The 25885-nt window shown below is 34.3% G+C and overlaps 2 protein-coding genes across 5 annotated transcripts; one reads left to right on the forward strand and one right to left on the reverse strand.

Moving 5' to 3' along the window:
- Positions 1-338: 338 nt before the first annotated feature.
- On the reverse strand, positions 339-12439 carry LOC144840781 (centrosomal protein of 131 kDa-like). Of its 2 annotated transcripts, none has more exons than XR_013611957.1 (21): positions 12316-12439; positions 11544-11824; positions 11343-11439; positions 10681-10783; positions 9661-10305; positions 9039-9314; positions 8712-8892; positions 7893-8115; positions 7350-7416; positions 6841-7020; positions 6611-6736; positions 6097-6203; positions 5665-5761; positions 4728-4945; positions 3983-4208; positions 3821-3895; positions 3435-3583; positions 2892-3063; positions 2348-2544; positions 1577-2015; positions 339-1441 (listed from the first exon to the last, which is right to left on the reverse strand). XR_013611957.1 is itself a non-coding variant. In XM_078696807.1 (21 exons), the coding sequence occupies exons 2-20, from the start codon at positions 11806-11808 to the stop codon at positions 1871-1873; spliced, it is 3549 nt and encodes a 1182-aa protein (XP_078552933.1). In that variant the 5' UTR covers positions 11809-11824; positions 12316-12439; the 3' UTR covers positions 339-1441; positions 1867-1870. The 2 variants fall into 2 exon arrangements, 1 of the variants encoding a protein (XP_078552933.1); XM_078696807.1 differs by having other exon boundaries at positions 1867-2015.
- A 619-nt stretch (positions 12440-13058) lies between these two features.
- LOC144840787 (CCR4-NOT transcription complex subunit 3-like) lies at positions 13059-25167 on the forward strand. Of its 3 annotated transcripts, none has more exons than XM_078696817.1 (17): positions 13059-13248; positions 14169-14236; positions 14360-14434; positions 14559-14648; positions 14840-15064; positions 15414-15527; positions 15851-15971; positions 16695-16846; positions 17417-17592; positions 18030-18112; positions 18793-18954; positions 19925-20166; positions 20479-20581; positions 20695-20881; positions 21443-21575; positions 23336-23461; positions 24149-25167. In XM_078696817.1, the coding sequence occupies exons 1-17, from the start codon at positions 13224-13226 to the stop codon at positions 24242-24244; spliced, it is 2178 nt and encodes a 725-aa protein (XP_078552943.1). In that variant the 5' UTR covers positions 13059-13223; the 3' UTR covers positions 24245-25167. The 3 variants fall into 3 exon arrangements, with proteins under 3 accessions (XP_078552943.1, XP_078552944.1, XP_078552945.1); XM_078696818.1 differs by having other exon boundaries at positions 13060-13248; positions 15851-15959; positions 24149-25166; XM_078696819.1 differs by lacking the exon at positions 18793-18954 and having other exon boundaries at positions 13061-13248; positions 24149-25164.
- Positions 25168-25885: the final 718 nt, after the last annotated feature.

A 25885-nucleotide genomic window follows, 5' to 3' on the forward strand; every position in this document is an offset into this window, starting at 1 on the left:
TGGCTTAATATATTGCCCGTCATTCATTTTAAGTTCACTCTTAATAGGGGTGTCCCAATGGAGGGAGGGGTCTACTGTAGGTCTATATATAAACAATATAAACCATTGCTATAAACATTAAGCATGTACAAAGAGAGCAGACATATTCTGTTATTTGCCTGTTAAAATGTTTTAAAATATCATTCAAAATTGAACATCTATTTTAATAGTAGGGCGTCAAAATAAGGGCATGTGACGCTAGTGGCAGCATCCCAACAGAAAGGACAGCAGTAAGTCTTTGCACATAATTATTATATGTCTCTCTTTTAGCTAAAATAATTTTGAATAAAACAACAAGGTATATCACTGTTCAACTTTTAATCACAGACAACTTGATCACTCAAAATATTTCTAACAAAATTGTGTATAAAACATAATATACAGCTGTTTACATCTGATATATACAAATTCAAAATACTAAATTAACGTAAATTTCAGAAAAGCATTCCTGCATTTAGTCGAAAATATGCTCACATAAACAAACTGATGAAAGAATATGTTCAGGAGGGTGTTACCTAGTTGAGCAATACAATTAAAATTATCCTAAAGCCAATTTACACAGATGAGCGGTAACATTAAGCTGTAATTGTAAGCGGAAAACCGCGTGGCTTGTCCCATTTACACAGCCCGTGGAATTCGCGAGCGAAGTGATGGAAAGTAGGTGCTTGTAGGTCTCGAGGCTAATGCATGTTACAGTCACTGCTGGCTCTTAACCGCCCATCCGCTTCGCGTTCTGTATAAATGGTGATAAGAAATAACATCTATTCTATTTTTGCGTTTTCTGCTTACCGTTACCGCTCGTCTGTGTAAATTGGCCTTAACCCTCATCTTGTCAACTAAACTGCATTTCAATGACTAATACATACATTATTATATAAAATTCGAATTTTCATGGATGTATTTAAGATAAAATTTTGCATAAGCTACGTCTTTAAACATTTCATTAACCACTTCAATGTGGTATTGCACAATATACTGGCTAGTGAATTTACAAGAGTTCCCATAACTAAAGACCTAATATTGTGAAACCTAATTGCTGTACATATTATTACCTCGGTCATTTTTGGAAACATACCCCATATATTGGTGCTAGTAATCAGTGGAAAGTTGTGTTTTGACCTTACCAGGTACCCATTTGTACACCTAGGTAAAATGTAAGTAAAGTACTTGCCTATGGATACAAAGCAATGGGATGAGCGTTGGTTTTCGAACTCAAGATCTAACAAAAACACTGAACCACACGTCCTTAGTTCTTTAATATTGACCCAGATATCCTAAATGACTCACAACTCTCGGACATATCTCACTTTTTTCAACAAACTAAGGAGTCACTGAATGTAACTGGTCATCTTGAGATATGTACCAATATGAAATCAAACATAAAAGAATCGGCAATGTACCCCTTGTCACTTTTTCTTGACAAACTAAGAAGACAAACATTGAAGAATCAGCAATGTACTCCTTTTCACTTCTTCTTAGACAAACTAAGAAGTTGTTTTCGCTGTCGTTCTACTAGTAAAGATTCAGCAATGTACACCTTTTCACTTCTTCTTAGACAAACTAAGAAGTTGTTTTCGCTGTTTTTCTAGTAAGATTCAGCAATGTACACCTTTTCACTTCTTCTTAGACAAACTAAGAAGTTGTTTTCGCTGTCGTTCTACTAGTAAAGATTCAGCAATGTACTTCTTTTCACTTCTTCTTAAACTAAGAAGTTGTTTTCGCTGTTGTTCTAGTAAAGATTCAGCAATGTACTACTTTTCACTTCTTCTTAGACAAACTAAGAAGTTGTTTTCGCTGTTGTTCTAGTAAAGATTCAGCAATGTACACCTTTTCACTTCTTCTTAGACAAACTAAGAAGTTGTTTTCGCTGTTGTTCTAGTAAAGATTCAAGGTGGTCAGCTCGCTTGGTTGCTGCATCATACTGTTGCCGTAGTTGGTTCACAGTGTCATCTTTCTTAACTATGGCTTGTTTAACCCTGTAAATAACATTAGGTAAAATGACATAAGTATGATACAAATACAGTAAACACTAACACATTGGCAGATCCAGCATTTTGAAATAGTGGGACGGAGGGCCTACATATTGAAAATGAAGTGCTGAACTTAACCCTATCTTTTGCATTGCAATACTAAAGAAATTTTGTGGAAAGGAGGTCACTAAAACAGTGATGCAAGTCAGTCACAGGCCCATCCTATTATGGGTATGGTTTATCGTGCTTCTGTGTTCAACAGTTAGCCATACAACTATGTTACAGCTATGGTTTATAGGGCTCGGCCTTTACCATTACCACAACCCACCAATGATTACCTTTTATGTACTTCATCCATCTCTTCTTGTTTACTCGTCTCAATTCTTTCAACCTCTAGTTTGTGCCTGGCTCTCATCTCGGACATCTCATTCTTCAGACGTCTGTTCTCTTCTTCAGTAGCTACCAGGCGATCTGCAAACTCTTGGCGAATCACCTCTTGTACATTTTTCCTTTCTTTTGTTAATCTGTCACAATCCTAGAAAAAAAGTACCATAACCAAATAAATTCACAAATACCAAGGTACCTTGATATGGTTACCCTGTTGTGAGCTGGAAGTGTTTGTCAGAGGTCAAATTGTGTGTCAATGTCTTCTAGGTATTGCTAACAAAAGCATTAACTGCAAACAGCTACTTATTATCAACCTTTGTTTTCATGACATATCACATAGCTATTGAGTCTAACAGTCATTCTCTGCATATATATTGATATGTTTTCGAGGTATGCAAAGAATAACAACTTGACAGCTGAAAACGAAAGGTCGATACTATCTCAATGACATCATTTTTATTATTTTAACTTGTTAATTTAACAGTTCTTTTTTACCTGTTTGATATCATTAACTTCTTCTTGTTTCTGCTTGATGAGTGCATTCAATCGTATATTTTCACCCTCCATATCTGCTAATCTTGCCTTTGTTTCATTGTACCTTTCCTGTGTGTGTCTTTCAGATAACTCCATTTCTTTCAGCTCTCCTTCATATTTATCCCGAATACGTCTGGAGAAATTTACAATATTTATGTGACATAATATATATATTTCCTAGGCTGGCAATGTCAATTCAATCGGGAACAAACTTAACCCCTATCACATTTGATTTGAGAACTCAAAGATTTTGAGAATGGTCAACAAATAACCTACAGTACACAACATTTATTTATTTATTTGGATTTACACCTTTAGATCTTATAGCACAAAGGTGCATCCTTCAAAATAGCAATACAGAATATAACATAAAAAATGTAAAAAAAATTAATTTACAAACATGGAAATGAAAAGATTAATAGATATCAGTAGTGTTACAAGTGAAATTTCGGAAAAAATAATATCGGAGACAGAATTGAATCAAGACGAAAACAAGATTCTTACTTGACACGATTTTCAGCAGCTCTTTCAACCTGTTCACGTGTTGCTGTGGCATCGTCATCTAACCTCTGAATTACAAGTTCTATTTCTTTGTCGCGATCTTGACGGACATGTTCTCGTAGTTCTCTCTCCTTTGACAGAAGTAGAGTTTCCTTAAATTGTAAAGAGATGTATGATATCAAATTGTCTGTGACAGGCTTGTTACAAAACTAAAGCTCATCTCTACACAATCAAACTTTATGTGACAAAAAAATGTGATGTGCCCAAATATGGTAGTGATATGCCTAAATATGGTCGTGATATGACCTCATCATGTCCATATATTTTTTTGTAGTGTAAGGCTGTTAACGTATATTATATATTTTATATATACAAAATATATTTCATACCTGCTTTTTCATGTAATTTTCTACCCATGCTTCTTTCTCTAATTTAAGTCTTTCTTCTAGTTCTCTAACTTCAGTCTGAAAAATAGAAAATTATTGCCGATTAAAAAGTGGTTAGAATATTTTTCAAACTCAAACTGGCCACAAAAATAATAAGTATCTCACCGTATGTCGTTTTTCTTGTTCTTCTCTAGCTTTATCAAACTCCTGTCTCATAACTAGTGCCCCCTTGTGACTGTTTTCTTCTATTTGTGCTTGTAGTCTATCCATCTCTTGACGTTGTCTTCTTGACTGTTCTGCTATTCTTTCCTTTTCTTCCTGTATTTCTGCATACATTCTGCGCCGTTGTTGTTGATAGGCTACCTCTTCCTGTTCCAGTTGCTTTTCGTACCTGAATAAGAGAGAAATTCAAAAACACAAATGATCCAAAGCTTAATTTAGTGTACATTAGTAGTGGAGCTGTAGCTTGGTAGTTAATATGCTTGCCTTCCAATCCCAGGGTTCAATCCTGACCTAGTGTCAGGGTTGTAACTTACGACTCTTTCAACTCCACTCCCTAAGCCTCAAATGAGACTTATAAGCACGATTGCGTATCAATTTGAACTCCGATGTGGGCATGTACCATTGAGGGACTAATGCTGTACCGCCGTACCACGTCGAGAGTGTTAAAGAGTCTCTATCTAATCGGGTTTGAACTATACCATGAAAGCCCCAGTGGTCTAATGGTTAGGACATCTGCATATCAAACATAAGGTTCCGTGTTCGAATCTCAGTTGGGGCAACTTTTTCTCCTTCTAAGATTTCCTCATATCATTTCAAATTTTCAGTATATCACCGGGCGGTTTAGAATTTGTTCTGTGCCTGTGGTGTTTATATATATATTCTAAAATTATTAAACAAATGGGGTCACCTTTGTTTGGCTAGCTCTCTTTCTCGGGCGCAGGCAGCATCTTTTTCATCAGCAAGTTGATCGCGGAGTTCTTCAATATGTCTGATGTATTTTTGTCCTGCTCGTTCCTCAGATTGCAACAGCTCTGCTTCGTGTATGGTCTTGATCTTTTTCACCTCTGATTTATGCTTTGCAATTAAATTCTGTATCTCTGGTTCCAAACCTTTAACTGTTATTTCCTAGTATCGTAATTTCATAATTAGTAAGTATACATGGACATTTATATACAGGGCTCGATATCTCACAAAGTCTAGTAAAAATGGCTTTGAACTAGTCAACCTAATTTCCTTTAAGCCTGGGTGCATAGGTTGTTGCCTTGAAATTAGGACAAAATGACAGTGGCAAATAATGCTCACATAAATTAGACGCAACTCGGCAGTTCAGACATTAGCCAATGAGTGGGCTTGTGAAATATCCAGTGGGGCTAGTAAAACTCACAATATACTAGGCCGGTGGTCTAGTAGCTAAAATGTCAAAAATCGTGCCCTGATATACTGACACATATACACATAAAATTTAATGGGTTACTGTGGAATTCTATTCTATTAAAAAATTGTTTATATACATTATGTCTATTCGTATTTGTGAAACTCAATTTTTATTAATAAATTATATTTTTGTATTATTTTTAAATGATAATTGTTAATATTGCATTATAATAATGATAATTAATGATTAGTTAATCTTTTTATAAATATTTGAGAAATTTCTTGTAAACATAATGCTGTATATCTATGCCACTTCTCAGTTTGTATGTGTGTGATCGTTTATGTATTATAGTGATTAGAGGGCCCCAGTGGAAAGCAGTGATATCACTGATCTGGGTTACCCTCTTTAAAGAAGACTAATAAAAAAAAAATAATAATTTCATTTTTAAAAGTTTTCCAGTATGTATTACCTTAATCTTTTTAGTTTTTTCGTCAATCCATTTTTCTCGTCGTATTTTCTCAGCAGCAGCTTGGATTTCTTTCAGTTTTGTCATTTCTGTTCCATGACTTAAAAAAAAAAAACAGGAAAATTTATAATATGAATTATAAGCAGCAACATGTCCAGGGCTGGATGCGAGGATTGGGTCCAAAAGTAAATTTTAGAACGAATTTTTATTTTAGGATGGTCATAAATCAAGGTCAAGGGTTGAAAGGTATCTACTACTTTACTCCCTAAGCCTCAAATGAGACTTGGTTTAGTAGCATGGTACAATTTTTCTGTAGTAATTGAGAGGAACTTGTTGCTGTACTTTGTTGTAACTTGCTGAAATTGAATTAGTAATACAGAATTATGACTCATTTGTAACACTATTATTGTTCAATGAATAAAATAAATAGAATACCTGTCTTCCATTGTTTTAATTTTGTTTGAATATTTCTTTTCAACTTCCTTTAATTCTTTCAATACAGCATCATATTTTTCACTAAGCATCTTCTTATCATCAATAAGCTGTCAAGATAGAATGTAAAATTCATTTCATCCATTTACACACTTGTGAAAAAAATTGTAACATGTTTCACATTACAGTATTAATTTATCACTGAGCTTATACAGGCCTGATTAACTGGAACCAACAGCTACATAACATAACCTTCTAATAATAACTACAGTACAGAATATGAAACAATACAGTATATACAGTCACACAAGTGAATCATTCATGTTATAATCTAAAGCTCTGTCTACACTATCAAAATAGTTTCACAAAAAAAGGTGATTTTTTGCCTAAAATATGGACATGATGATGACATAACACTACTATTTGGGCATATCATCACTATATTTGGGCACATCTCACTATTTTGTCAAACTAGTTTGATAGTATAGACAGAGCTTTATACCATATCTAATCATACCTGATCAATAAAACCAAGATGTCTTTTTATAGTGTTCTCATACTCTTCTTTTTGATGGTTTATCCTTCTTTTCATTTCCTTTTCTTGCTCTTTAGCATGGCGTACTGTTAACTCACGCTGTTGGCTCTAAATTGAAAACAAAAACATTAATGTTATTTAAAGTAAATTCTACTAACTTACTATATCGATAATAGAAGTAAAACTTCATACAAATTATTTATTATGCCTACCAAAGATTTCTGCAACATTTTGACTGATCTGTCCTTTTCGTCCAGTTGTAACTTCTGTGTAAGCACAGTGTTGGCGATCTCTGAGGCTGCAGCGGATGCTTCCTCCATCTTGCTAATTTCTTCTGCTGACGGCATAAAGGTTGAAGAATTACGTCCAGTTCTTGGAGTCGTTGTTGAAGACTGGGAAAATAAGAAATTTTACCATGAAAAATTCCATATAATAAATTTGACTCTTTTGTTTTATGATGGATACAGTAGATACCAGAATTAAAAAGTGTCCCATTAATAGGGGTGTCCCATAATAGGGGTGTCCCATTAATAGGGGTGTCCCATTAATAGGGGTGTCCCATAATAGGGGTGTCCCATTAATAGGGGTGTCCCATTAATAGGGGTGTCCCATTAATAGGGGTGTCCCAATAATAGGGGTGTCCCAATAATAGGGGTGTCCCAATAATAGGGGTGTCCCAAATGAGTTCTACTTTATTCATTAATAAATGAATATTAAATACCCGACGGAAATCTGTAATCGTATCCTGGTCTGTTTTATCAACTTCATCTAAAAATGTCATAATGCTCCTGAAATAAAAAAAATAAATACAAAATTGTAACACTGCATTGTTGAATATGCATTAACATTCTAAAGCCCTGTCTACACTATTAAAATGTATGCGATGTGCTCATATATATAATTTTAAGAACAGAATTCATGACAGCTGCAATAGTCTGATTCAAACCAACAGACTTCCGCAATCCAACCTACATCAGCGTTGGTGCAAATTGGTATTTTAGGATCTTGTAGGTTGGTTTTGTGAAAGTTGCTTATTTTTTTAATTTTCTGGTAAAATTGTTTCTCTTTTTGTTTTTTTTGTATGTTTTCTATATGGATGTACTGTCTGAAATAAAGAAAATGAATGAATGATATATGGACATGATGATGTCATACCACTACCATATATTGGCAAATCAAACTTTTTTTATCAAACTAGTCTGATAGTGTAGATAGAGATTTAAACACAATAAAGATAATTGTGAATGATAACTAGAAAATTCACCTAAGTTTGTCTTCTGTTAATAAAGCATTCTTAGTTGCCTTTGCCTTTGTAGGTTGTTTATCACTTTGTTTGGGTTTATGATCGGTAAAATCTTGAAGATTTTCAGCAGAGAGGTAAACGTCTTGATTCCGGGGGTAAAGACTTGACCCTTCTTCTTGACCTTCGTTATTATCTTCATTATCATCATGGTTTTCATTTAGATCATCTTTATCAAATATATCCACTGCCAAAAAGAAGAGAATTAAACACATCACCACATTATTACTAATATCCTTAATTAACCTTTTATTTGTGAACGCTTTGGGACAATCTGCTGATTGTTAAAATTGCTATATCAGCTTTAAAATTACCAAGACAGAATAAGCATAATTTATTCATAAAATTAAGAAGCCACTAATTTCTAACTACTATGTAATTGGCTGCCGGTGACGATGGGACCATTAGAAAAGAATGTCAGAAGAATGTTGTTGAAAAGGTGTAACATCTAAGTCCATAGCATTCTGATCTTCATGAAACAGAGTGCTATATAATATAAATATATATATATTATGTCCACCCAGGCAGCACTTTCCAACTCATATGCTATGACTTTATCCAAATTCCCTCACTTGCACTGATGAAGGGCTAGTGTTGCCCGAAAGCTCTGCTAACTTTTCTGGCTGTTTTCTTTATCGTTTTGATTTAGCTTTTTGCTTTTTTTTTTTTGTATCTCCATTGAGATCCAGCCACTGATACCCACAGCATTGTCATTTTTTTCAGTAATTTGCCTTTGGATTTATATTATATAATCTTATATAATGTTTCTATATGTATACTTACACCACGCAGGCCCTTTTTTCTTTTCAGGCTCTTCCCTGGGGGTCTGGCCACTCACTGGTTCCTCTAAAAGCTTCAATGTATCTAGGAGGTCTGTCAAGGTGGTTTTAGTCTTTGCTTCACTACCAGCATCTGTCTCTGCAGCACTTTGGTTTGTGGTTCGTGTCCGATGCGTTGTCGATTCCTGTAAACAAAAATGTATAATGCTTATTGATTGTTATAAAGAGATGATTTGCTGTCACCACCCACGGTTAAACAATGGGTCAACAGAATAAACTAAATATCCTTCAAATAAATAAAAATTAATGAAATAAAAAGATATAATTTTACCTCAAATATCTCATCAACATGCCTCCCAACGCTACTGGCTGTTGCTGGACGAGCGACGCCATCAGAATTATCCTGTGGAACCCCATCCTGCTTTGAGGCAGCGTTGGCAGCAGCTGTTCGAGCTTTTGATGATCTACCACTTGTACTTGATACACGAGAACGCGATTTACCAACTGGAGTTTTAGATAACTTTCCAGTCGTTTGTAAAAATTTGATTTCATCTTCAGCCATTTGCTTGATCTCATCTTGCTTTTGTTGCCTTTTCTTCTGAAGTTCCTGAGAGAAAAGAAAATATAAATGGACAGCACAGTCTTAAGCTCTGTCTACACTATAAAATTTTATGTGACAAAAAATGTGATGTGCCTATATATGGACATGATGATGTCATATCACTACCATATTTAAGCATAGCACTACCGCCATATTCAAGCATAGCACTACCATATTTGGGCACATCACACTTTTTTGTCAAACTAGTTTGATAGTGACAGACAAAGCTTTACAGATTGACAAAAATGGTGAAATATTTAAAAAACAAAGGAATTAGCTTGTTAGTTGATTCAAGTATGAAACATATCTTTAATTAAATACAGGTAGATATTTATATTACAGAAATATTTACTTTGATTGCCTCTTGCCTTGCCATTCTAGCCTTCTCATCTCGTCGTCTCTGCTTGGCAAACTCTGCCCTCTGTTGTTCTTCCTTTGAGTTTCGTTCTTGCAACATTGCTTGTTCTCGTTGCTGTTTCTTCTGGCCTAGCAAATGTCTGATCTCGTCCGATCCAGACTTCTTGCTCTGCCGATTCTCTCGGTACCACCTTTGTATACGACTGGCTGCGTTGTTTACCGTTAAAATGTACTCCTCTGCAACATCTTTATCAACAGGTGTAGGAGATCTAATAACCGAGCTAGATGTCGACATTGATGATACTTTAGCCGCATCGGTTTTACTGTCCCCTCGTGGACTAACTTGTAGCAAGTTCTGAGAGGTCTTAACTGGACTAGGGGACCTTCTTGGCCCATTCTGGTGATTTTTACTCTGTGACAAAGGATTCTGATTGGAGTTTTTTAAGTTAGTTTGTGAATCTCTTAAAATGTTTGTTGTTGTTGTGAAAGTGGCAGCCATTTTTGCAGGGTGGCGATGTTCAGAATTGACATGGCTGTTCAGTTGTTGAGGCATGTCATAACGATCAGTGTTTAATTGAAGTGAATCAACAGTGCTGCAACTTCTTGCGCTGGACGGTATCTGGAATGCTCTAGCAGATGGCTGCATTTAAAGAATAAAGTAAAAACAGATTACTCCTCTGAGTTTTATTATGCAAATTATGTTGCCTGTCAAGTTTTCTGGCATTTTTTTATATTGTAACGACCTAGGACAACAATTTTTAGAATTATCCTAACCAAAAATGTTTTATTCTAGGACAAGACAACAACTTCTTTCATCATGGACATGCAAATTTGAAGCTCCTTTAAGTGTACGGTCGCCACATAAAAATACAAATCTATTTTACTAGAGCTGTCAGAGTCATAGTTTGTCTTCTTAATATTTCATTGTATCTCAGAACTTCCTACCAACTAAACACTCAGATAATTACCAAAATAAAAAGCATGTTTTGATAGCACACACACACCACCAACTTACCAAGTTATCTGACATCTTTTTATTACCAGATTTGCCCATCTTTCTTGGCTTTTGAATGACAGGTTTATGACTTGAATTAAACAGTTCCAGGAAATCATCATTGCTGAAGTAAAACAAAGATATTATGGTCAAATTTTAAAACAACAAATGACCACTGAGTAAAGTGCTCTGGTGGCCAGAATCTAACGCTATTTTGCACGGTTTAGCCTTCAACATTCAATTCAGGATGGAAGTGGTAGATTAATGAATTTATTAACAGTGTTAAAATGTTCATCTTGATCTCTGTATAGTATTCATAAAAGTATACGGTAATACAACAGAGACAATTAGATTAGAACTACCAAAACTGTAGAACAACATACTAAGGAGGCGACAATTCCATATGGGTAAACCTGAATGTTCTATAGATGGCGCTACACCAACTACGAGATTTCATGGTAATTCCAATTCCAAGTCACATAGACTCACTCATGACTAAGCTGTGTCGATGAACCAGCGAAAGCTAAAGTAAAAACGTAAGTTTTGCAGTTTTATTCCCTTTGGATCATCCAAAATAAAAATGAATTATTAATTAATTAAACTCACACAGTCAAATTTTCAACTCATGAAAATGAATTATATTTATATACTATTGATGACTTAGCTCGCCATTTAAGTTTTACCTGTTTATTTCCCGCGACTTAACCAAAGTTGTTCCTCCACTATTCAAATGACTGGCGTTGCTACGGTGACTTGATAATTCATAGTTATTGCTTGTTGCTGTAAATGAATATTATTGAAAATATTATGAGGAATTAAACATACTGGATGTTATCAGGAAAAACAAATTTGTCTTTTATGAACTATTTGTTTTTGCCGTTTACCTCTTTTATGTTTTGGTCGTGCTCCACCACCCGGAATATTTGATCCATCAATAAAACCATTGCTGAGGCTGGATTTCCTATCTCCACTTGCTTTTAGTCGGTCATCTGAGTGTCGTCTTCCAGTAGTGCTTGACCTGCTACTGGATCCAGGTTCGCTCCCATCTTCTCTGCTTGATCGTGGTCTTGTACGACCAGCTGAGTTAGGCCTACTAGTAGGTCTTTTCTTTTGAGATGCGATCTGCGATCCTGTTAAGCTGAGATCCATAACATTGCTCACGTTCCTGCAATAAATTAACAAATAATATCATCAAATATAATACTATACTATTTACTAAAATTAGCCTACTACTAGTATCTGGCCTAGTAGGTACAGTGGGTTAGGAATTACAAATAAAAATAGATTTGCAAACATGCAGTCTATCTACCACAATACCACCACCACCAGTAGTGATTATATCCATGCATGTACGCATGGAGGTAAAAATTAATTAATTATTTTTACCTCCATGCTATTGGTCACGTTTAAAATTGGCGCTCCGTATCGCAACCGATTTAAAACGCGACCGATTACATCTTTCACCGCCGAACCAGCCCAGCAGCTGACGGTCCTGTCTTCTCTTTTTCCTGCCTCAAACAAAACCAAATCATGATGGGGCCTAGCCTAGACTACTAAAAAAGAGAGTCCTGGCTTACTTTAATTTACTAGGCTTACGTTGCGTTCTTATATATTTTTGTTTGTATTTTGATTTAAAGACATTACATTAAAACATACCTAGTTCCCTAAAAGATTGAATAACTTGCACATTTCGGCGGCGCGAGACACACAACAAACATCACTTCGAAAAATCAGCAGCAGAGCATGTAATGCATAGGCCTAGATTGTATCCGTTACAGATACAAACATTTTTTTTTTAAATGTGTTTCTCATTTCAGACGTCTTATTTTGCAATCACATAAGTTGAAACAACTAGACACACCAACATAATACAAACATGTATAATAAGCACACTAAAAGTGTAATTAAATGATACTTTAAATAAATATTTTATGGTGCAAAGTTATGTGACATTACAGAGGATCCTTCCTTGCAACAAGAAATTTGTATTTTTGTTTGCTTATTATGTCAGTTTAGGTTCATTTAGTGCGTGTAAAATGAAGAAATGAAATAACTCAACACAAATAATAGCTAGCAATAAGCAAATGAGGCGAAATGTTTGTGATTTGTTTATTAAATATGACATAAATTCTCTGTCTTGAAATAAATTGACCCAAATTGACCTGAGGTTAATGATATCCCATAATGACATAGGCTGGGTTCATTATATCAATACGCAACAACAACTAGGTCTCGTAGTGTAATTTCATATAAATCTGTGGCAAATTTTGTTTCATTTTTATTTATGATAAATTATCTTTTAATTTAAATGTATTTATGGTTTAGACTTGAATACAACATCCAAAAGCTAACAAGTCTTTAAAAAATAATGATTATTTTGGCGGAATCATAAACAAATCACAGTGTGTAAACTGCCATTTACAGCAAAATCTCCAATTTGTATGTTGCGAGAAGCGTTTTGTTATAAATAACAATCATATTCGTTGTTTTATTAAAGCAAATTTATTGAATTCTATCTTCTCTTTTATAAAGCTATGTATATATTTTGAAATTTACATGGCATAATGGGTGATAAAAGAAAGCTTCAAGGTAGGATATGGGAATAAGATTGCTGAACTTTCATTGTTGTTTATTCTGTGGTCTGGTGCTGTGAAGCCTAGGCTGGTTCATGAACACTTTGCTGGCTGCAAGTTTGACGTTGCAGTTGCTCTCTGCTAGGCGATGGGTGTTGGGTTGGTCTGAAGTCTATTCCAATCCTAGGCTAGCTAAATAAAATTAATTTATATATGATAAAAAATGTATTTTATGAAATCCAGTTATATTTTTACCAAACTAAATAATTCTTGAATTTTTTTGCCTCAACAAAAAAGGCAGGAGGGAGGATATCTTTTTTGGCATAAACGGTCGAATATAAAAAAAGACAGTTTCCTATAAAATAGCCTAGCTAGGCACGGCACAGTCCACAATTTAATTTTTGCTATTTATTATTTTATTGTCATGGTTGGTCAACCATGGTGATGTCAATGTTTGGTGTGAAGGCAATCGATTCGGCACAAGACGAGCATCTAGGCCTAGCTAGGCTAGGCCTACTCATTGTTTCCTATCATGCATTTAATTCTTTCTTTTTCTATCTTTTCTGTGTGGTACAGGAACTAGGTAAACCCACACCGTACCAGTTCAGTTGAAAACCTATACTATACTATATCAATTACAATTTACATGCAGTGGTTTTGAACCGTGCCGTGCCATTCCAATATATAGATCTAGCCTACTGTAGTTACATATTTATGCAAATCCATCCCCCTGCTGAGACTAATTAGTAATTAATAATATTCTAGGATAGTAGTTATATATCAAAGTGGTATCTGACCTCCCAGTAATAATAATAATTATCAGTATTCTAATCCTTATTCACTAAATGTCTGCTGTAGCTTGAACTTGCATTCTTGTACAGTATTTAAAGTGTTGTTCCTGCCTCCACTAATTATAGTGATATCTTCCTTTTTTAGGTGAAATAGAAAGGTGTCTAAAGAAAGTGTCAGAAGGAGTAGAAACATTTGAGGATATTTGGCAAAAGGTAACATCCATACATTTTAATTCCTTTCTTACGGCAGTGCACATTTATTTATTATTAATAATGTTCTTTAATGTGATGGCACTATGAATGTTATAGGACTGGTATCACATTCATGTCTTTTAGGTTCAAAGTGCAACAAACAGTAATCAGAAAGATAAATGTGAAGGTGAACTCAAGAAAGAAATAAAAAAGTTGCAGGTAATCATAATGTTAAAATGTATTTAATAAGTGGACTAGTTACTGGGTTGGTTAGCACCAACCACAGCATAAAGTAGCTGTGTTATCATTGTTAACCAGACTGTCTTTCAAATACTATTTGCAGAGGTTACGAGATCAAATTAAAACATGGGTAGCATCCAACGATATCAAAGACAAGAGGACTCTATTAGACAATCGAAAACTTATAGAAACGGTTAGTAATTAAGATTTTTGAAAGTTTATTTTAGTCCAAATGCATGCAATAATATTAACCAAAGTATTTTTTGTGGATATAGACAAGCAACTAAGTATTAAACTAATGTCTGTTCCATGTTATGACCTGACTAGTGTTCTCTGAGCTTTTGATAAAACAATATGCTAACTTTAAATTGTTTGCTTTGACAGCAAATGGAAAGGTTCAAAGTAGTAGAAAGAGAAACGAAAACTAAAGCATACTCAAAAGAAGGCCTGGGACTGGCGGCGCGTATTGACCCAGTTCAAAGGGAGCGTGAAGAAGTTTCGGGTTGGTTATCTCAATGTATAGATACGTTAAAAATACAAGTGGATAAGTTTGAAAGTGAGATGGAATCTCTGACGTCAAATTCGAAGAAAAGGAAAATCCCATCAGATGTAAGTTTGTAAAATTTTCCACTATCTACTACATCTAAATTAATGACTTATTATTGTAATGTTATGCGTGAGCAAATAAAGGGTAGAAGGTTTTCTTCCATTGTACTGAATTATTTAAACTATGTATACAGCAGGCTAAGATTCAGTCTGGTGGCCAGACAATAAGCAGGGACACTCCACATACAGAATATGAATGGATTTAATGTGAACACTTCAGTTCTTTCACGCTATTACCCATATCTCAAGATTTACATTAACTCAGATTAAAACAGACTTGGGCAGAACATATATTGACTTTGTGTGTGTTTCACCAGACATCCAAATATGATTGAATTTATGTTTTCTTTAGAAACAAGATCGGTTAAATGAGTTACAAAGTTTCATAGAAAGACATAATGGTCACGTTACGAAACTAGAGATGATCATGAGGATGCTAGATAATGCAGATATTGAAACAGAAAAGGTATGTTTATTTACATTACATCATTAATTAAAGACACTATCCCTACAATTTTTGTTGTTTTGTAAAAATAATAATTACTTTAAAACATCAAACTAGGTCATTCCTTGTCTTAAATGTACGTTTTATGGTAGATTATGGTAAAAAGAGAGAAACAATGCCACTACCTATATAGCTCGAGTCGAATGTCCTCTTGTGGACGGTCTTAGGCCTAACTGGTAAAGAGCGGTACCATTACCTTTGTAGATATAATGGAAACGCAAACTATCAGTAGAATGAAATCATGTATTTCTTTATTATTATTTCTTTTATTTTTGTTTTCTCAGGTAAAACAAATAAAAGAAGACTTAGAATATTACTTAGATTCTTGTCAAGACCCTGACTTTGCTGAAAATGAATACCTCTATGATGATTTTGAGTTTGAAGATCATGATTGTGAGTCTACCAGTTAGTACACTCAATTTTAAATAAAGTACAAAGTAATCACATAGTTTAGCTAGTCTATCTCCATTGTTTTAACAACCATTTGTATAGGATAGACTTTATATAATAGACATTGATCAAGGCCGTAGCTAGAGGTTAAAAACAGACGAGGCAAATATACTTTAAATATAATTATATTAATATAAAATATGACGATTTGTGCTGGGGAATTGGGGTCGGTGGTGAAAATTAAAAATTTCAGATGAGGCAAGCGCCTCGTCTGCCTCATGCTGGCTACTGCCCTGTTGATGTTCCACATCAGCATAGCTTTATATGACTTTTCAATGACAATATTATCAAGTCATCCCCGCTTGTAGTTAGAAGAGTTTTAGAGTTAGAACGAACCCTTATTTTCCTAAAGTGTCCTTTTCCAACTAGAGACCAGCAGTGAAAGGGATGGTAAATAAGTCTAGCTTGCTTAGCTGATGACAATTTTTGTATTGCCTCTTTTGTGGAAAAACAAACATGAACATTTTTTCTTCAAGCTTGTCACCAATTGTACAATATAGGGTCCTTTTTTGGGATCTTGAATTAACCATTTCTTACTTACTTAGTCCGGGACATACTCAAACTTATATGACTACATTCCTCCATAATTTCCTATCTGATATTGTGACAGCCAGTTCATCTCTCTGCATACCAGTATCTGTCTCAATCACAATACCATTTCTTAATTGTCATCCACAGATGGACTTTCAACGTTGGCAACATCACCAGAAGATGGTGATATTTTAGGAAGTGAGATAATTAGTTCATCTCCTGTTGCAAGTTCACCTATAGTCAATCATTCCAAAGAGAGGGATGAAGAAAAAAAAAGACATAGGTCAACAGAAAGTGAGGTCAGTCTTGGTTTATAACATTTTCTTATGAAAACATTTGTTAGCCTTTGCTCCAGTGATCAACCACAAAAACCAGTATGTCCATAGGTATACAACTAGAGTGTCAAGTGATGTCAACAAGAGGGAAAATTATTTAGTATATAAAAATAAAATAATAATCTGAAATGAAGTGGTCCAACTGTGTACAGGGCTGAGCAAACCCACTTGCCCGACGCCCGGGACAAGTGTTTTTTTACAGTTGTACAACCACATTTGACGTATCCTAGAACGTATCCGAGGAAAAGCACTTTTGAAATTTAGAAAATTAAACTAAAAGCACAGAAAACCATGTGCTAACACAGTTAACCATGTACATTATTAAAATAGGAAGCTTTTTCTTCTTTTTAGACAAGTGAATTCCTTGTAGGTACTTGTCCTGAGACAAGTGAAATGAAATGAAATTCCCTCACCCCTGGTATAGTTGGCGTGACTTAAACTAGCCATATTCAGTGGTCCCTCCTACATGATAAATCGATGACATTCTAGCCAATCTATAATACCTCAATGGTAATTTCTAATATTTATTTGCAGCCTTCACCGAGGAAAGCAGTTGCAAAGACAAATAACAACGCAGCACCTTCACCTAATTTAAACTCAAGAGTACGAACCCTTTCATCCTCATCTTCATCATCATCGTCTACACAAGCAACAAGTATTACGTCTGCAGTCACAAACACTTCCAAAAATACCAGTAGTAAAACAAATAAGTAAGTTTCCTATTTTTTGCTTTATATGATGAAAGGAGATATTAAAGTCTGACATATATGTTACCGACTGCAATAATACTTGGGTACTATCTACTAACTATGATTCCCTGGTAACTCAGTTTAGTATCATAATTATACAGTATTACCAAGTATGTAATCCAATGCTTGAATATATCCCCTAATTTAAGATTTTGGACCTTGGTAAATTGCATTGTTAATGCAATCTGCTACATTTTATAATAATACCCAGGGCCCTGGTTTAGGTACAGTAATATAACTTGTCATCTATATTAATGCAAAGAAACAAAAATATAGATATATATGTGTTTTGTACATCTTGAGGCAACATTTATGTCTATTAAGTAATTTTTCAATGAAATGCCTTTACTGTCTTTATTTGATGTTTATCTGTTTATTTTTTTGTGATTTCTTTATAGTATTTCCACATCTCATACAATAGCCCAACCACCAGTAGGGCCAGCATATTCTGTTGCAGCTAGTTCACAAAACACTCAACAAGGTAAGAGAAGTTGGCTTATAGTAATAATATTTATAATAATAATAATAAATAACTGCTTTTCTTCATCGTTCCACAATTGACAAATTGATTATCACGGAACTAGGAGGCCCACTAGAAGGCCTACTTTTAAGTAATGGCTGTGTGTACTAGTACACCGGGGTAACCCCCTACTCGTCTCGAAAGATGTACCAGGTTCTTAAAAGTGCACATCCATTGTGTGTACACTGGACTTATGGTTTATAGTCCTTATCCGAGAAGACTTGTTCTACTACCAGAACCATATAGCGAGTGAGCCTCGAACCCTTGCCGATGTTATGGCTTGGTATTACGTTTCCACTCTCTTAACCGCTCAGCCACTCACTCGCTTTTCCTTCTAACCAGATGCATTATGACAGTGAGATTAAATAAGGTTAAGGTATAGTCAGCTCAATCAATCAGAATTATACTTTAAAAGCATAGTAAAAAAACATACAAAATTAGCTAGCAAACTTAATTTTCACAACCAACTTTGTTTTATGATAGGCTTTGTATTTTATCTTAATCGATGGATAAGAACTGATACCGGACAAAGAAAGATTGTATCTTGAAAATAGCCATTACTTTTTATCCCACACAATACATATACATTTACACACTGATATTGTCTGGCAACACTTAGCATTCTTGTCCTATTAATTCAGGAACACAGCCTGGGCCTAGCAGAGTAGGTCAACCAACACAGGCACCACCACTGTTACCAATACAGCAACCATTGCAAATCTCAACCAACTCATCAGTTCCCACTACTAATGTCATCACTATACCATCACAGCAAGTTCGCCCTGATATTAATGGGGGACAAGGTTCGCACAATTTTGATGTATTTTATGTCCACATCGACTTGCAGTTTTTATCACAAATTTTGATGCTGGCGGCATTAAGGGATTATTTTAACTAAATGCTTCCTAATGTGATGTTTGATAAAAGGCTGTAATCGATGTGGGCATAATTCATTTGTGTGCATTTTATGGTTGTAACCTGCATGCTAGGTATAAGCATCTGGATTCTTCTCTGTAATTGCTGGTCTTTGCTTATGATTTTTGTACATGGTTAATGTAAAAATGCATGCTTTTTTTCTAAAGTCAATGTTTTCTTTGCTTTTTGTTGTTCTAGGATCCTCCAAAACAATTTATTGGTCATAAATATATATATATTAGTATATATATATATGTCTGTTTGTCTATCTGTCCTGTTTCACCCATATCGCTTTGTATTGAAATGTAGTTTAGTTTTTTTTTCACAGGCTTTTCAATCATGTGTTTGCAGAGATAGCTGATCCGGTGTTTTGTTTGATTCGTAACTTATAAATCTTTCTCAATATTGTAGCTATTTTATCTTGTTATTTTAACTGATATTTCATTTTTTATATATTATCATGTGGATTGCTTTATTTATTTTTCATGCTACACACTTGTAGCACTAAGTTTTCATCAGTATGCATTTTCATGTTGTCTCTATTGTAGCTTTATTATTTATATGATTTTGTGAAATGTATTTTGATACTGATAACTTTTAAAATAGTATACAGTAATAGCTTTACTTTCATATTATATTATTGTAATTTGTATTTTCAGTGTACATTCTCTTGAAACTGGACTTGTATAATGAGTGACTGACTAAATTAGAAATTAATGTACATTAATTTTAAAGTTTTTATATCTGTAAAATTGTACTAATTTCAGCCTTTGGTTCCCTGTATGATTTCTTCGAATGAATAAATATACCTTTAATAATAAGAATAAAGATAATATACTTTTGATAATTTGTATTCAGGTTTTGTAATAGGTGATCACATGGAACATGAAGTGTATGAAGTCGATAATGGAAACAGTATGCCAGTAATAGGATTATCAAATTCAATGAATGCTGCACATTCACAACAAATGCCAGTGCAGTCACAAGTACAGAATGTTGAACCTACTAGAGTGAACAGCATGCCGCCGTCCATGATGACAACAATAAACTCTGTTCAAATGAATGGACCTACACCCCCTGTTACAACATCAAATATTAAGGTACATTTTTGCATTTCAAATTACTGAAACAAAATGCTATGGGTATGCAGTAGTTAGATGTCAATGGAGATACATATAAAATAAGCAAAGTATAAATAAAAAGTAAAACTGTTGGAAGAAAGATGGGACAAGCTTTTGGAAAACACTAATCCTTTTTCAGGGCTAATGAGCGTAAAAATTAGGTATATAAATTATGTAAAGCATTACTTGTAGTAGGGGTACCTGGATACAAGATTTCACTATGCAAGCGAACTTTGTGTTGATTGAAAACTCAGTATGTATTAATGTTATGTGTATCTTTATATTTGACAGGAGGACAACTCTATGAAATTAAAAACAATAGCGCAAAAAGCAGTAACAAATGCAGGCTTAGATGCACAGATACACTCACCTGAAATTCCTACGGATAATAGAGGTAAGATACTGAATTAAGCCAATAGTAATTTATTCAAACATGAAGCTGAACCTTTAATGATAAACGACAAGAAAGTGAAAATTTTTGATTAAATATTTTCATTTTTGTCATAGTAATATTTGACAGTACTCCAAGACAAGAAATTGGTTCACCACAAACACAAGAAACAAAAATTCCAGCCTTATTGGGTGTGACACCACTCGGACCGCAACCTCTATCCAAAGACCACGCCTACCAACTTTTAATGATGGAAGCTGCTTCTCATCATCTTCCTCACCCTTCAGATTCAGAACGATTAAGGTGAGTGGTGCTTATGCCTTTTGTACTGCATATTATTTGTACCGAGTATTGTAATTGTTAGTTAGCTCATGCTATTTTGTCTCAATCGTTTTGTCACTGTTGATTTTTTGGTCTATGGTTGATGAAAACAGATGAAATAAAACTATAAAAGTAGACTGACTGGATGGATGTCATGTTGATTTATCTTTGTTATATAAATACATATACAACTGGTATTTACGCTATTAAGGGTCTTTCACCCCTTGCATGGTTTCGATCCGGCGCCGGCAAATAAAATCAAATTTATATGTTGCGTTTTCACACGGCTATGCACATATCGATTGGCGCATAGTCATGTGGAGCGTTGTGAAATCGAAACATTGATGTTTAATTTGCCGCCGCCGGACAGAACCATGCGGAACAGGTGTGAAAGACCCTTTAACCATGGGCTTGGAAGTTTTTGCAATTGGATTACAAATCTGTTTGGATTGGAGACAATAACAGAGTCAAAGAAAAAAGAGAACTTTTACCATTTTAATGTGACTAATAGAGTAGTAATGATTGAATATTCTATTTTTTCAGACATTACTTGCCTAGGAACCCATGCCCAACTCCTGCATACCATTGCCCAGCAATGCCTCCACACATGGATGCACTCGAGTATTACGCAAGGCTTTCAACTGAATCACTCTTTTTTATTTTTTATTACCAGGAGGTAAGTTTCCAAATTTATTTTTTGTTTTCTGTTTAGTATTAGTGAAATTGTTGTATGAATGTATTATAATTTTATATAATATGCAATATTTTATGGGATTAATATATATTTCTGTATGGTATGTTATAGACTTGCCCCAAGTCTGTATTTATTGTCTTTGTTTTTATTTATTTGTTTTTATTTCGACCGCGATTTTTGTCTGAAAATACAGACTTGTGAAACACGTATAGAAATCGATTTGCAAACCGCAAACATCCGATAAGAATGACGTATAAGAATGACGTAGGTTATCATACCGTATTTGGCTATATGGGGCGGGCGGTATGTAAATATGGATTTCGAATCAACCAATGATCATTTTGTTTCAAAATGAAAAAGATCGAGTACGTACGTACGTACAGTGTGCTGAATGTACGATCGAGACTGAACAACTGTTGAAATATAAAATCGTGTTGCCAAGTTGTTTTGTTTATTAATATTAATTGTTTAGTCCCGTCCTGGCCTAGGCCTCCTTCGTAGGGCTACTCAACTCGTACGTAAACGTCAATAAGGTACATACCACCACCGACCGGCACACAACAGGGCTACACCACCACACAGAACAGGACAGGGTCTGGGTGGGAATTAAATCAAATTTTCTCCGCATAATAAATGATCCATTCAATGTTAGATTTGGCGGAGAAGCTATAGCCTATCATATCATATCAAGACGAGTTTTCATGTTCTTGGGAAAAATCTCATCAAATGTTTACCAGACTACTAGGCATATAAAATCATTTTTAGCCTTCAGAAACTTTCATCAATGTACCCATGGATTAAAGAATATTCTTTAATCCATGATGTACCCAAGTACACATTGTCTAAACGTAACATAGCGCATGCGCATCGTCTTAGACGTTGAGTCTTTGAAATTCTGAAATATGAATATTAAAACGACGTACGAGTGAGTAGCCAATGGCATGCGGCTGAAACTAGTCAACTGGATAATTTATGCACCAAGAATTCTTGGTGTCAAACCACGTGACTTATGCGTGTTTCCCCAGACGGAGTATCCAAACTCAAGTAATACACGTATGAAACGCCATATGTGCAAAAATATTTATATTTTTACAAAACTCCGTCTGGAGCCCAGACTAGGTATGTTATTGTTTGATGTATGGTTTTGAATTATGTAATTTTAATAATGAAATATAGCACTTTCATATAAATTTTAATTTTGTTAATACTACAGTGTACTATTTTTATGCTCTATATTATGTTGAGAAAAAAAAAAGTTATTTTAAATTAGTCACATGTTTGTTGATAATGTTATGAATTATTATTTTTTTTTTTTATTATAATTTTTGGACTGTTTTCATAAAAGTTTTAAATCTATTTAACCCATGTTTATTGTGTGCATGCCTGTGTACACACATACTTTTGCATAATTGTAATGCAACAGGGGGTTTCTACTTGTATATGCTATGCTTCCGAGATTTCCCCGTTCCATTCTTTTTTTCTCTTTGTACTATGCTTATTTATGTATGTTTATGATTGTGTATGATGAATGGAAATAAAGAAATAAAAGAAAGGAGAAATATGCTTGTGTATCATGTATATTAATTGTGGTATGCGTCCACACAGTGGAGCATCAAAGCAATTATACGCATGCACAGGTTTACACTGTAATCATCTACACGCTTATTTGACAATCTACATCTGTTCAATCACATACCACTAAACATTCTGGTTAATTTACCTGTGATATTTTTTGTATTAAGGGAACCAAAGCACAGTATTTAGCTGCAAAGGCACTGAAAAAGCAAAGTTGGAGATTTCATACAAAGTATATGATGTGGTTTCAGAGACACGAAGAACCAAAAACCATTACAGATGAATATGAACAGGTAAGCTGTTTTAAATTATATGTATATGTTCAGATATATGGAGTTCTGTCTACACTATTTTATGTGACAAAAAAATGTGATGTGCCCATATATAGACACGATGATGTCATATTACTACCATATTTGGGCACATCACACTTTCCTTGTCAACTAGTTTGATAGTGTAGACAGAGCTTTATGTTTTTGTATGATAAAGCAAGGTCACATTATAATTAGCATTGGAACAGCAAAGTGTTATACTTTTGTTACAAACCCAAGTGTCACTGATCCAGGAGGACAAAATCATTCATGCATGTAAACGTACACTAATCTTGTACATTTGTAACTAGCAAAAGGTTACTATCCTAAGAGGTGGCTTCCACTAATCTTTTCCTAGTTCAAACATATGGAGTTGTATGCCACGTACAGTAGGAACCCTAACAAACGAATATGCACAGGCATCATCTATCATCTATCTCACTTCATGTGGCTGGTATATATGGTAGTTTGAAGCCCATACCACAGGTCTGCTCCTGCTTAGTATTTAGCAGTATTACAGATTTTGAAAATATAATTTAATTTCTGAAGAAAGAATAATAATTAAAACTGTTACGTCAAATTTCAAGCGGCGTTTTTTTGAAAGAAATATTTCTTGTTTTATTCTTGAAAATAGAATTTAAAAAATAGTATTTTTAAAAATTCTTTCAGGGAACATATATCTACTTTGACTATGAAAAATGGGGACAACGCAAAAAAGAAGCCTTCACTTTTGAGTATAGGTACCTTGAGGATCGAGACTTGTGATAGAGACATTACGCAATCACTTTGACAGCCATCTTTTCCGGGGTTTTGGCTGAAACAACCAGTTTGAAAAGGAACATTGTGTTTTAAGGAGAAAAGAAATTTTAATGGTCACAGATCATGTCGTCAAAAGATTTACACTCATTTTATGGTTGATGTCGTCAAAGGTCATGACTGATGTCAAAGTTCATATCATGAATGATGTCATATGTCATATCTTGGATGACATGATAAAATGTCATGTACGATATGACATGTGATGCCATATATGGTATGTGATGTCATTCATGATGTCGTTGACCCGTAAGATGAATGACATACTGGTGATGTCATTCATTATATGTTGGATAGTTCCATTATTTATAATGGGTATTATATTATAATAAACTATGCTATGTAAAAACTTGTTGTACTCGGTTTATTAACATTTTTTGTTTCAAACGTTTGTTTTTTTAAGAAAAAAAAACATTTTAAAAATGTTTTTCTTTTATTTTCTAGAAAATAAAACGTTTTAAAAAATTAGAAAAATTATTAAAATCGCAGCTGGATTTTAACTGAAATTAAAGTGTTTAGATACGCTGTTGTTAACCTCATGTTTACTGAAGTGCAATTGGGAGGGGGACCACGGGAGGGTTATGGGCTACTTAAGCAGGGTGAATAAGGGGAAGAGGTGTAGTACAGGTGTAGGAGAAATGATCTAATAATATAAATTGCTCTTATAAATGACTACAATAATTAAAATTAGTTTTGCAAATTGTTAATTTTTGCCATAATACAGTAATTTATTTGTTGTATTAAATTTCTGCCTGTTTATATATTATGGTTTATTTAATATACTTTTAACTTAATGTTTTAAACACAGCATGTTTTAAAAAATAAGTTAAATGCATGTCTCATACTATACTCTTAAATTGCATATAAGTGTTATTTTGACCAATATAGCTTTTTTTTATAAACATGATATGAGGTGAATAACAGTGTATTTGATCACTTTATTTTCAGTAAAAATTCCAAATTGTAAAATCTGTTTTTTTTGTCTTTCTTGTGTTGATGTTCGAAGAAATAATGCATGTGTAAAAGCTCTGTCTACACTATCAAACTTTATGTGACAAAAAAATGTGATGTACCCATATATGGACATGATAATGTTATATTACTACCCTATTTGGGCATATCACTACCATATATGGGAACATCACACTTTTTTTGTCAAACTAGTTTGATAGTGTAGACTCTTACAGTTTTTACTTTTTTGTAAAACCACCACTGTCGTGTACAGATGACTGGGCGCAAGAATTGGCAGCAGTGACGTTACCCATACAGGGGAGAGGTGTAACATCGATGACCCTAGTGCCATGAGCAATGATCGTTAGGATGGCGCTATACATATGGAAATTCTTTGTTAATTACACCAATATAGGACAATTGAATAGTATGATTAACGTGTAATTCATCCACAATGAAAACATATATATATATACGCATATGTTCCGATGACGCGGCATGTTCCGACGGCGATGACGCGGCAAATTCCTTGAACTTTCACACATATTTAGATGGTTACCGTCATCAACATCTACCGCTACATCATTAACAATGTTTGAACATTATAATAGGCAAACACAGTAATAATACGTTTATAGA

The sequence above is a fragment of the Antedon bifida genome, chromosome 4 (genome assembly GCF_963402885.1).
Source record: "Antedon bifida chromosome 4, ecAntBifi1.1, whole genome shotgun sequence".
Classification (NCBI taxonomy): domain Eukaryota; kingdom Metazoa; phylum Echinodermata; class Crinoidea; order Comatulida; family Antedonidae; genus Antedon; species Antedon bifida.